At 43.8% G+C, this 13,717-nt stretch overlaps 1 protein-coding gene across 1 annotated transcript in view; it reads right to left on the reverse strand.

Moving 5' to 3' along the window:
- Positions 1-814: 814 nt before the first annotated feature.
- Positions 815-13,717, reverse strand: part of MAP3K3 (mitogen-activated protein kinase kinase kinase 3) — a 60,094-nt gene continuing 47,191 nt past the window's right edge. The window contains exons 13-17 of the mRNA XM_074978798.1: positions 13,144-13,292; positions 11,201-11,332; positions 9,816-9,945; positions 7,933-8,110; positions 815-5,692 (exon numbers count right to left, since the gene is read on the reverse strand). Coding sequence (XP_074834899.1) covers positions 5,464-5,692; positions 7,933-8,110; positions 9,816-9,945; positions 11,201-11,332; positions 13,144-13,292 — 818 coding nt within the window. The 3' untranslated portion in view covers positions 815-5,463. The remainder of the gene's footprint in view (positions 5,693-7,932; positions 8,111-9,815; positions 9,946-11,200; positions 11,333-13,143; positions 13,293-13,717) is intronic.

The raw sequence follows: 13,717 nt of genomic DNA on the forward strand, positions 1-13,717 counted from the left end.
AGCTCTCCAAAGTACTCTCTTATTAAACAGAGTGCTTACAGGAGCCAGACCTAGACTATGGAACTCCTTGCCACAACAAACGGAACCATGGGGTTCACCCATCAGAGTGAAATTCAGAACCTGTCATCTGACTCTGCTTTCTCTCAGCATGCTTTTTGGGGAAACATCTGATAAACAAACCCAACTGTTCTCCTGCATCTGAATAAAAAAAAAAAAGAATGGTGTTTCTACTTTCAACACTCCTCTGGCACTCAGATACCACTGTGATGGGGGCCACAGAAGTACTAGATAGGCACACACACATCCTCCCCATTCTGTTTCCTTTGTGGGAGTTGCACAAATGAAACATCAGGAAGGGCTGTAGCACACTAGCACCTTCTGCAACGCCAGGTGTTTGACAAGAGGGAACATGCTCACATGGCCACAGGACTGGATCCATATTCAATACTTCAAAGTTACAAGTGCTCTCTCTCTAGCCTTCAGAAGAGTCACTGGGACAAAAAAGTTCCCCAGTCCAACCTCAGCCTGGAGCGTGAAAGTACGTCAGCTCAGTTACCCAAGACCCCGTTGGCAACAGATGTTTGTAGCGTTGTAGCCATGTTAAGTATAAAATGTGAGACAGACAAGGCAAGTGAGGAAATTCCATTTATCAGGACAACTTCTTGTGGTGGATCGGACAAGCACTGAGCTCCAAAATCTCCTGTGAAGTATGACAGCTTGTCATTTGCATCAGCAGAAGCTGGTCCAATCAACAGCTTCACCCATCCTCCCTTCTGTTTGTAAGAAACACACAGGAGTGCGCACAGCAGCCAGCTTTCATATAAATGATCATTTTATTGTAAATAAACGATACATTGGCCTGGCTTTGCACTGCAAGCCCCTGGTCGGTATACATTATCAGAAAAAACTACTGGTTCAAGGTCTTCTGCACAATCCAGGTTAAGACAGTAATATTTCCCTGCGCCCCATACGCTGTGTCAGACTCCAGAATTCCAGAAACTGCCTTCCAGATACATCCTTCCTCCCAGCTGGGAAATTCAGACCCAATCAGTGTGATCAGCTCCCAAATGCACTGGGGATAGTCACAGGAGCCTCTGGGAGTCTGTGTCCAAATCCCACTGGGCATTTAGCTCCCGGAGGACTCTGGGGAAAAAAAAAATCAGTCCATTCCCAGTTGCAGGAGTGCCTGGGTGCTGTGCACATTTCAGTTCATATTTGGAAACTCAAAAGCCCTCCCAACTAGTAGCTACAGTGATTAAGCACCAATCTATTGTATGGTGCTGGGCACCTGGCTGTCACATACCAGACAATGGTTATAAAGTGTTCTAAGGGAGCACAAGTTAGATAGGCCCTACTAGCACCTGAGAAATAACATGCATCACCAAAGCAGGCACCAATTCCTCTAGGGGCCGGTTTGTTCTGCAAAGTAAGGGAACTGCATTTGTGATCTGTAGCTTAATGAAATCCCTTTGGAATATTGTTCCCTTTGCACAGAAGCCAAATTGTTGCAATTTACAGTGACCAAGAGAGAAGTAAAATATACTAGAGAGCAAGTGGATAACCTGGAATGCACAGAATCGTCACACCAAGACCAAAATGCCGATTGTTTGTTTCCTCACAAGCTCAGTGAAAACCGAATCTCCCCCACACTTCATTTGTTGCAGAGCTAAGCGGACTGCATGGAACATACAGGTGAGACATTCTGCAACCTCTTTTCTAATACGTATTTTGCAAATATTTCGCCTTAATGATGTGGGGCCTAAACTGTCCCAGAAGTAAAGGTTTACTACAGGATAATCCATCAGAGCTTCTAATTCTCCCCATTGCTACAGGGCCTTTCATCTGAGGATCACTGAGTCTCCCTCCCTTCCTGGAAGGAGCAGGTGAAGGTGTAAAAAATTTGTGAGAATCACCACTGCTTAATATTAGGCAGACAAGCTATAAAAACAAGCTATGTTGTCATTTACACGACACTGGCAATGCCAAGGGGTTTTATAAGAGTGGGCACAATGGCAGTTTATGCCCACTGTTTCTGCTGCCTTGGCTTTGTGTAAATGAGAATGAGGCCTCATGGTTGATTTACTGACAACAAAATGAGGATTTTATATTTTCAATTTGTATGTATAAGGCTGAGAGCCAAACAGGCCCAGTGAGGAACCAAAGAAGGCATTTTGGGCTGGCATTACTCATTATAAACCATCAGCAAATACTCTGCAAAACCAGCTGCTTTTTTCCCCTTTTAAAACTCATAAAGGTATCAAATTCTCCCCCCTCCCCCCAGTAACAGTCGAGTCGATATATATAAAAATCACCAAATATGATCTTTTACGTTATAAATAAAAGTACGAGGCAACAACGTTTACATGATGTAAAAAGAGCTAAAAAAAGAGCGATATAAACTACATTCATAAAAGTGCATCTCCAAACATACAAGTAATGCTTTGGCTTGTACTTGTGCCGAATGAGCGGCATTGGGTCAGGAACGAGAATACAAGAAGTCCAAGCTGGCTTACCATGTTCTCAAAGACAGAAGTCTTCTGTCACTGTACAATTGCAATTTACTCTTCCATTAATAATAATTGCAAGACAAGTGTATACACAGAATAGGCACATTTCTGTATAGGCAGGGAGTTCCAGGGCTCTGGATACGGTCAGAGCTCTGGCAGAGTAAAGGACTTGGCACATCAGTCCACAATGCTGTTTGCTCTGCTCCAGAACAGTGGTCCCTGGATATGTATGAGGTAAAAGCCACAACAGATCCTGAGGATTTAGTTGCTTTGAAATGTTAAACAAGGTACACCATTTCCTCAGTCCCCTATTCTAGTCTCCCAAAGAAAGACGTGCTAAGGAGTAAAGACCATAGAAACAGGCCCTTGTCAGTTCTGTGAGGACAAGCTAGGTAAAGAAAGGCCAAATCAAGACACACGTTGCAATGGTTCTCATGGCTGCTGGACACCAGCAATTAAATTTGGAAGTGGAAAAAGGCTCTAATCTTTGGCACATTTTGAACGTTAAGATTTGGCTGTGAACAATAAAACCACAGGCTTGAATAATGCTGCCACTGACCCAAGAGAATGCTGCCACTCAGACCCACTTTCCATTGCCTTGCACTTTGTGTGGTCATTTGCACCAGTGCCAAGTGGGAGTAAAATGCTCCCAAAACAGAGTAGGAGTAATATGCCCACACTTTGCACTGGCGCAAGTCATGACAACGCATTGTGAGGCTGTATGCTGTCTGGGAAAGTTTGGCTCAAAACCTAGATTTTTGTAAGATCTACAGAGGTTTCCAAAGAAATAATTTCTGGAAAGATACTTGAGCCCTAACCACTTGTGTTAGAGACCGACAGCATGAAAGTGAAACTGACTTGAAACTAATTATAAACACTAACCTACTTTCTTTGCTTATACATAGGGCCCTATTAAATTCATGGCTATGAAAAAACACACCATGAATTGTGAAATCTGGCCATTTGTGTGATTTTATGTTATATTATTCAGCTTTCTTATGGGGAGACCAGTGGCTCTCAAATTGAGGGTCCTGACCCAAAAGGTTGTTGCAGGAGATTCACAAGTTATTTTAGGGCATCAGTGTATTGCCACCTTTACTGCTGTGCTGCCTTCAGGGCTGAGTGGCATACCTTACTATGCCACTCTTACTCCTGCACTGCTGCTGGCAGTGGTTCTGCCTTCAGAGCTGGGCTCCCAGCCAGCAGTTGCCACTCAACAACTGCTCAGCTTTGACTGCAGCACTGTCACCAGCAGCAGCACAGAAGCAAGTGTAGCAGTACCATAACTACCCCTACAATAACCTTGTGACCTCCTACAAATACAACACTGAAATTTCAGGTTTAAATAGCTGAAATAATGAAATTTACTATTTTTCAAATCCTCTGACCATGAAATTGACCAAAATGGACCACAAATTTGGTAGAGCCATACTTCCACATCCCTCTCTCTCTGGTCCACGAAAGCTACTTTAAATTACAGCTTTTCAGTTTCATTAACCCAAGGTGTTATTTTCTCCCAGGTGAGAAGCCTGTTTAATTTAAAAAAAAAAAAAAGAACCTGACACAGGTGTGTCTTTAAATCAGCTCTTATTACCTTCAGTTCCCTATGTCACTAAGACCAGGAGGACTATTAGGGTACCAATTATAATGCAACATTTGAGACAAGCAAGCCACCAGGGGCATAGATATAAGGAAGCTGATATGTATTCATGGCAAGATACAAGACAGCAAGACTGTACGTTATGTCGATCTAATTTTTCCAGTTGCTTTCAAACAGGCATAACAAATGCTCTTTACCTGTGCCTCACTGATTGACGTGGCTCAGTTACAAAAGCTTCTCTAACATCTTTATAAGATCATGGAAACCTGAAATGAGTATTTCTGTATACACTGAAACATGCAGGGAAAGATCGCCTTTGGTTTCACCCTAGAACATTTGGTGAACTAATGTCCAGCAAACTAATCCCTATGCAAGAAAGGGCATTCTCTCCATATAGCTTTCTTAGTCTGGCCTAATTCAAGTATGTAACCTTTCCCTGAATTAAGTTCTCTGGGAGCACTGAAATCATCTTTGGTTAAAGGGACTGGTAAAAATAATTTATCACTTGAAAAGACAAGTGCAGCAGAAAGCTTTTCGTCAAAACTCTCCGTTCCATAAGAGTTTTGTTTGGAACAAGCAGTTTTAGGGACATACAATGAGGATGCAATGCTAGGATAAGTGTGGTCTCGGAAGTCAAGTATGGACTCCCTAACCTTGCAGGGAGAGCCCTCTGGTCTAAGCCCTGTGGAGCATGTTTTCCTGGACCTCCTTTCTGATTATCCTGACATTTGGATAGCAAAACGATCCACCCCCACTCCACCCCAACCCCAGGTTTCACTATAAAATAATACTATTCACATATTTTCTGTATCAATATTTTCTGAACACCTTCAGATGCTGAATACTTAAGAAGAAAAATATATAATTATATATAGAGCGCATGCTCAATGACACATGGCTTTTATGGATTCTTGTACTGTAGAAGACTGATAGACTTAGCAGTCTAGAAAACAGATCCACCCACACTATAAAGCTCCTGTGCAGAGCTGGTTTGGATGGCTGTCATATGTTTCTACTATGAACATAGTGCCTCCAGCTCCCACTTTGGTCCAGATTTCTGTTGCCTACGTACATTCAACAAGAAGCTTCCTAGGTCTCTCTGCTTGTGCCTGCAGAAAACATGCAACCAGCTGCAACCTCAAAACAGGTAAGGAGAACAAACTGCAGCTTGGTGCTGTGCAGCCATTGGTACAATGAGAATCAATCCCCAGCAAAACAGCTGAGAGCCCAGATCCTCAGCATCACTTGCCTGGAGGACTAGGGCAGCTGATACAGCATTTTGAAGATGCAGTTCCACAACGGTCACTTGCATGGTTTTGCCAGACAGCAGAGAGGACTGCTGGCATGGGAGGTAATTCAGTACAGGAGCTGTGCAAAGTGATGTCTGAGCAGCTCTTCAGCTGAAGGTCTCTGTCTGGCTTCCACAAAGATTCGCTTTAGAAAGTCCCGGCAATGTTCCGATATGTGAGAAGGGAGCTGGGGGTTGGTTGGCTGGGTGGCAATTTTGAAAATGGCTGCCATGGCTTCGTATTCTGCCCAGGGTGGTTTCTCGGTCAGCATCTCAACGACAGTGCAGCCAAGGCTCCTGGAGAAGGAGGTGGGAGAAAAAAAATGGAGAGATTGAGCTTCATAGAATACTGCCTAACATTTACAGAGGTATTCCTAGCAGTGGGTGGTCAGGTACAGCTCTGCTCTGAAAAGGGAATATAAAAACTGCCTAACACTCAGATCTACTCCTTGCACGGATTCTGAGCTAGACCTGCTGACAATTGATGTCACTACTTTTTACTTCTGTGCTGAGAGTCAGCAGCACTGGGAGATGGAGTTGGGTTCCCTTTTGGCTCACACAGCACCAAGAATTTTTTAAGTTATATCAATGTTGCCCTGTGCCCTAAAACTCATTCCTCAATAACACTTGTGCTACCCACTGAAGGCAACAGGTCCACACAGAAGCCGCTGACAGTATCATTTGATCTTGTGAACTTGTATCACAGGTGCTGGTGCAGGACAGAATAACATCCAGTTGAACTCTCACATTCCTGGGGCAGGTCTGCTGAAACCCAAGGTAGACAAGATCTCTATTTTTAAAATTAGCAAATTAGAGATGTGGAATCCCATGGAGCCAATTTGACAAATCACTCTGAGCACAAAGACACTAGCAGCCTTGGTGTCCTCGTATGGAAGAAAAGCTCATATTATCCCCCATTTTACAGTGTCAAGCTCAGCAGCGATTTGAAACACATGTAGTTCCATTGCCTCAAAATGTGCCTATATGATGGCAGTGAATTTTGCTCAAAAATAATTACGTGACCTTCTTAATGCCAAGAGGGAATCACTGACAGCTGAGCAGCTCCTGGCTCTACAATCACACTTCCAGCTATTAAATAGAGAAAAATGCCTATCCACCTTTAACTTAAACTCTCCTGGTCTACTTTGCAAGAAATAAGATGTTTCATCAAAGGCAGATTCCCATCATTTGTCAAAGCAGGGGAGAAAAAGAATTAAATCTGATACATACACAAGTACCAGTTCCTTCACAAGGTTTAAACCCAACAGAGTTTAACACTGTTTTCCCCACAGTCTAAGACTTAATAAGAGTACAGAAAATGCAAACCATGTGTGCTGATGTGCTGGGATCTGCTCAAGACCAAGCAGGGATATTTTACTATTTAGACTGATTTATACCATTTAAGCCGATCCAGTTTCTTTAAGATATTCAGCAAACAGCGGGAATGTTTTTTATGTCAAGTTTTTCCAGCAATAACAAATAATTCACATATTTTGCTATTTAAGAAAAACTGGAGAGGCCTGCAGCAGTGGCTGAGCGCCAGACGGGTTACAATTCTGTCCCTCTTCCATACACATCTAGTCTGAGACTAACACAGAACTGGAAAATTCTGACCCCAGAACCACCATCAGGATTGTAAAGCCTGGAGCTCAGCCAACAACAGCGCTTCTCTGATGGGAATGGACCAGTGTCAGCACCAAGAGGAAATTTACAACTGTATCAATCCCAGGGGATGCATAGGAGCTTCATCCTTTCCCAGAGATCCCTAGTTGGGAGAGACCGCTCTGTACTGGACAAAACTATCAGTTACAATTCTGTTTAGTAGTTGTATGAAAATAATCCATCTCCCATTTAATTTAGGAGATATGAGCACTGTTTATACTAGTAACTCTTATTAAAGCTTCACAACTGAACTATAGCCCAGGCCAGCCCACTGCCTCTAAAAACTAATACTTTAGGGATTTGGAGCAGCTAATTCCTCCATTGCGTGAATACTTTTTCCCCGACTTGTGCTAATCAGAGTGTATTATAATTTCCATGTGTCTGTCTGCCAATTCACCTCAGTCCCAACCTACAGCCTCTGTGATGTCCCAGTCCAAGGCATTCACCGCCCCCCCTCACCCCGCCCAGTTTTGTCACTGCACCAAAATTCTAATCTTTGTCTATGCCATGCATATTTACAGCACTGAAGACAGGATTTTATCCCAAGTGGCTTTCTGCCTAACTTAGATATGTCGCAATTAATGGTTAGGTGAGATACTGTCTTGGACACAAGTATCTCCATAGCTTCTTCCCTCTATCCTCCAGGTAATGATGCAACCGTTAGAGGGACGGCAGTCTTGCAAAAGCCCCAGGCCTCACACTGAGATTAGCCAGCCCAAATTGTGTCAAATTCATTTTCATTTTTTATCCAGGTTAAATCCAAATCCAAATCTACAAAGGTAGGGTTGATTCTTTAATAACAGACTGCATCCCTGAGGGCTCAAGAAAAACTGGAAATCTCTGTACAGAATATAAAGCTTTGAACAATGCCTCACCATACATCCGCTTTCCTTCCATAACCTTCTCCGCTGATCACCTCTGGGCTCATCCAATATGGTGTACCAGTGACAGAACGGATTCCGGTTCCAGACATGCAGATGGTCTGCAGCCGTTTGCTCGCCCCAAAGTCCCCAAGCTTCACATTCCCAGCAGAGTCACGGAGAATATTGGCTCCTGAAGGGAAAAGAATTCAGGCAGCTGATGTACAATCCTGCTGTTGGATTTGCAAAATGTAGAGTTTACATCTGATTCAGACATTCCTGGGGCCACGACAGGATCTTTCCCAACTAAGCATCTGTGGCTTGGTCATGCCACCATCACTGCTCTGCAGGCTGCAAACAAATCATTTGCCAACAGCTGCCACTTTAGGGAAAAGCACAAAGAAGTGAAGAGGGGAAGTGCTGAGTCAGTGTTGTCATTGTTGCAGTGTCTGTAAACAGGTCAGACAGCCTATAAGGGGCCCCTCTGGTCAATGGCTGAGATTGCACATAGCTGTCAAAAAGGGCAGTTTGCATACACTAATCAGATGACTTTGAACTCATGCAATGAACAAGTTAGCTCAGGTTATCTGCTTGGAGGTCCTGCTTACTCTGGCCAAAGGGAACAAACAGATGGTGTCTTGCTGCATACACTTATGCTAGAGCCTAAGTGGGGGCCATTATCACTCCCTTCCAGCTCACAATGGGATCACCGCTGCTCTCTGATAAACCTTACACACGTCAAGTGCTCTCTGTAGGGCAGTCTTAGGTTTGCAGGGCCCTATGCAGAGCATCATAGGGGTCCATCCAGTTCTTTGGAGACAAATGTGTAAATCTGGCACTGAGGATGGGGGATGAAAAAGCTGCCAGGGAAGACAATGCTCATGTGAATAGCTTTAACGTGAACATACAAAACCAAGGAGGAAGATGTTTTAGCACCAATGACTCATTTTTATCAGACTGGCAATGATGTGATAAGGACTTCCAGGCTTGTATGGGATATTCCACCCTCATCAGAAAGCCGCTCATCATCCACTGGACAACAGAGAACTATGCTGACAACTATTGTTAACCCTTATGAGACTGGATGACGCTTAAGAGGATAATACTGGGAACTGGCAGTTTAAAGAGTATGTGAGTCACAGAATCATAGGGCTGGAAGGGACCTCATGAGGTCATATAGTGCAGCACCCTGCTTCAAGTAGGATCAACCCCATTTAAGTCATCCCAGCCAGGACTTTGTCAAGCCGGGACTTAAAAACCTCTAGGGATGGAGGATCCATACATTAGAGGTCAAGGTCAGAGAAGATTTTCTGCAAAGGGAAGGTAAGATAGAGTCAGGACAGCAGCCAGAAGCAAGTCTTTCCATCGGAAGCTATTGCTGGACCAAAGCAGGTATTCGTAAGGCATCCTGCCTGTCCACCAATGAGGAGGTAGCAGTTTGGCCAGGCATAGGCTAATCTAGGAGGGAACCAAAGAAGTAGGAGACAGCAGGAGGGTGGCAGGTGGGGAGTGAGGGAATCAGCCAGAAACAAATCCTCACTTTGTTGGGATGTAGGAGAAAGGAATTAGCAATTGCAAATAAGGGATTTTAAAAAAAGGTAACTCCTCACAAAATCATTACAACCATCAAGCCTCAGCTCCCTCAGAGATGTAGAGAACACCATATAAAGATGTCCCCTTCTACAGGTTGCTGATAAAGGTTTTTACACTTGGTGCTAAATGTTCTGGGCCCTGAGAAAGCCATTAGAAAAGAGACGTCACCCAGACAGCTCAAGGTGGGGGGCTTACGAGAGTGTTTAGTTTTTAAACAAACCCCAAACCATAACTTGCAGTCTCCTATATAAATCCTCAGCCCCCCATCTTCACTTCCATGCCCGAGACCGGCCTAAATCTCTCACCCTTTATGTCCCTGTGCACAATCATGTTGCTATGAAGATAGGAGACTCCCTCAAGAATCTGGCGTGTATATTTCCGGGTCACGTTTTCCGTCAGTGCACCATAGGCCTTCAGCTGGTCTTTCACTGAACCCTATGCCAAAAAGCAAACAGGAAAGATTCACTCAGAAATCACAAGCCACAAGACCCACAGAATCCACTCAGTACCTAAAAGGTTGTTTCTACTAAGAAGATCTAATCTTTTCATCTCCTTGTCCCTGGGATCAGATTGTCTTGACTTCCCCTTGGCAGCTGTCACAAATAACGATCCTGTGGTAGGATAGGATAGAAAATTGTTCTAATTCCTTCAAGAGGGCCCACTATCCGAGGTCTGTTTGGCTACTGAAGAGATCAATGCAGGACTAACAGCTAAATAGTTTTTCCCAATAGGATATGAAAATAAAATCTAAGAAAACTAAGTACAGAAACTACACTAAATTTTGGAAGCTGGTCGGCCGCCCCTTACTCCTCGTGATATTGAAGAGTACAGGGGTCAACAGTGACCCCAGATAGTTTCATTTTGTGCATGCCTACTCGGAGTGCGAGATCGAACCCTGCAAGATCGACCTTGACCAGGTCGGCCTTCCTCATAGTGGACATGCATGTCAAGAACAGCATCCACTGGTACAGGGAGCAGAGTACTGTGAAAACTCAAATTTCTCAAAACTATCCCACAGATAAAGATCATGGCAGATCTAACTGCATCCAAGTTTTAACCCCCGATCTGCTAACTTCCCAAAACAGTCTCTCTTGACCACAACTAGATGTCCATGTTTGCTTCTGATATTAATAGCCAGAAGATATTGTTTCAACACTGAAACTACTGGGCCATACCATGCTTCTGCATATTTCCAGCCAATGAACTTATATATATTCTGGCGGCACCCACAACATGGTGTGCGCTGTCCAAACACACAGGAAGAAAGTCTCTGCCCCAAAGAACTTCCTCAGATGGAGAAAGAGGACAGGGAAAGATTTAAAATACACTCGCTCATGTTTTTGTTATATAATAAATCATCAGTTCATCCCAATTATCTAATTACCGTTTATCTGATTTCTGAAGGGCTTTGTTGGTAGAGGCCATCATAGCCTCAGAGGGGAGCTCAGAGAGTGTGTTCCCTCTACAGAATCCAGGAAGACATATGGGAAAAATGGATACCCAGGTGGCTGAGACAGGGATACCTCCACAATAAAAAACAAGAAAAGTAGGGAGGAATAGTGCTCTGACAAGCTATCAAGGTTGAACTTGAAAGGTAAGAAGGAGGAACCAGCTGAGGTTTGAAGTGGGGGAAGTAAACAGTCATGGACATTATTTAACAGAAGCGTTTGCTCACTTACTATAGACTTACCCCAGGCATATACTCCATGAAAATGGTCAACGTCTTTTCTGCTCGGTCCCGCAGGCAGCCATAATACTGAACAATGCGTTCATGTTGAAGATTCTTTAATAGCTGGATCTCGCACTCCAGAGCACTCACTTCCTACAGATGTTGAGAGAGCTGGTTAGGTACAGTGCTTAAGGAGAACTCCATTTCAAAAAACCTTGCCTATGATACATCCAGGATGACACTAATCTGACCCCAATGCCTGTGGGCTCAGTGTAAAACTATCCTCTGGATGGCATTAGCTAAGACAGATGCTGGGAAAAGCTAATGTTCTAGACACTATCAGGATAATATTTGTGTTGGAAGAAGTTTGTAATCATGACTGCAGATGTTCACATCTAATAAGTTTTTGCAACGAGGCAATGCTGTCCAGCAGGCTGAGTATCACAAACTCCTGGCTTCTAGTCTTGACTAGTAATGTGTTACTGCATGGCTTTGGCCAAGTCACTGAAAAAAAACAAATTATTTCACCTGCTGTAAAATCCCTTCATTCCACACTGAAGGGTTGTGAGTGTTTTGTTTAACAGTAAATTTAATATAAACCCCTGAAAATGTGTTAGGAATGAGTATGTGGTATTCTCGGCCCTTTGGATATCAAGGTATCACCGGCTCCCTGCTCAGATTTACTCCAATTCAAACTAAGGAGGAGATGCTGATCTTGTAGAATCTGAAGTGGTTGCACCCACACACATAAAGATGCTCTCCTTTACATTTGTGTCTCAGATGCAACAGGGTTTCACAAGACAATGGCAGCAGGGCCAGCCAACAATTTTAGGCTGAATCAGAGACACTGGCTGCACAGGAAACACTCCAGAGTCTTCCAGAGAATGAACATGCTGACTATTAAACGTATTAGAGAACAACTGGGTTGCAGAACAGCTGCATGCTGCCCCCCTCATAGGGATCTGCCACATTCCCCTTCTCTTATTTGTGGAGAGGGTACATCTTTTCAAGAGGTAGGAAACAGCCACCACACAGATATATGGAATAAAGAGGAAATGTTTTTACTGTGGGCTAATCACTGATGGTTTAAGATGCCAGCAAGTCCAAAGCACATTTCAGCCTGGTTTCCTTTGACCCCACATTACCATCTGATTTACAGCAGTGATACGGTGTAAATGAGGACCCACCACAGTCAAGGCCTCACTTAAACTGGGATCATAAACCCCACTGCTCAGAGCAATCAAATCTTCATGGTTCAATTATCCTGCCTCAGAGCGGACTTACTAGATGTTGGGAAGGTGGCATGTGGAAGTGCTGGAGTCCCCTGATGGCAATGCACACTACAGTCATGGTGTAGGCAGCAGAAAGATACTCCATTACTCTTGCAGGCCATGCACCCAACAGCCCCCTGGCTCCCATTTCAACTGCAGTGCCAGTTAAAATTAGTAAGACAGCCAAGTTTTCAGCATGGAAACAGTTTTCCTTTTAGCCAAAAAGTTACATATCCATATTCAATTTGTTTAGAGATCAGTAAATCTTCAGAAGTTTCCTGAAATGGGCACCAGGCTAGGTTAGCAAACTCAATCCAAGATTTACCACTTTAACCTTAAGGGGGCTTTGGAAACACAAAACTGAATGTCAAACCTCAAAAAAAGGCTCACTATTTAGTTTTTTTTCTCATGACCTTTTGCCTACAATGGCCAATGATGGCAGCTTAGCACCTACAAGTAACTTGACAACAAGCCAGTAGGGAATGGCAAGCCAAAAGTTGAGTAAGGAAATAGATTTGTTTCAAGCAGATGCTATTATAAACACTCCTAAAAAGGTGATTTTTAAATAACTCTTTGCAGCCTGGAGCCTTAGCAAAGGGAGTGGAAGATGTCAGCTTTCAGAGATACAGGCACAGGCACACTACAAAAATCTCCAAGTCTGCATGATTAGCTTTGAAGAGTTCTTTTAAATACCTTGCTCGTTTCAGGACTGTCTGGGTCAAACTGGACCTGCTTAGCAGCAAGCTCTCTGCCAGTGTCCACATCATAGCACAAGTACACACGACCAAAGGCACCCTGCCCCAGAAGTTTTCCTCGTCGCCAGTTTACTGGGGCACTTGGAGCTAAAAACACAACAATAAATTTACCCTTTTATAGAGTCACTTGAGGATCACAAGTTTCTTTACAAACATCAAAGCCTATTATGAAGGGTGAGTCAGTGGCAGAATCCTAAAGAGGATTCAGGAGTCCAACATACACTCTTACACTCTTGTTCCAATCCCTGAATCTCATTCAAGCTACAATGAGCAAATGGAACACAAGATAAGAACAGCCATACTGGGTCAGACCAAAGGTCCATCTAGCCCAGTATCCTGTCTGCCAACAGTAGCCAATGCCTGGTGCCCCAGAGGAGATGAACCGAAGACAACGATCAAGCGATCTGTCTCCTGCCATCCATCTCCCGCCTTCAACAAAAGGCTAGGCACCACACCTTACCCCTTGCTAATAGCCATCTATGGACCTAACCTCCAAATATTTATCAAGCTCT

This window comes from Carettochelys insculpta, chromosome 28 (genome assembly GCF_033958435.1).
Source record: "Carettochelys insculpta isolate YL-2023 chromosome 28, ASM3395843v1, whole genome shotgun sequence".
In the NCBI taxonomy this organism is placed as follows: Eukaryota; Metazoa; Chordata; order Testudines; family Carettochelyidae; genus Carettochelys; species Carettochelys insculpta.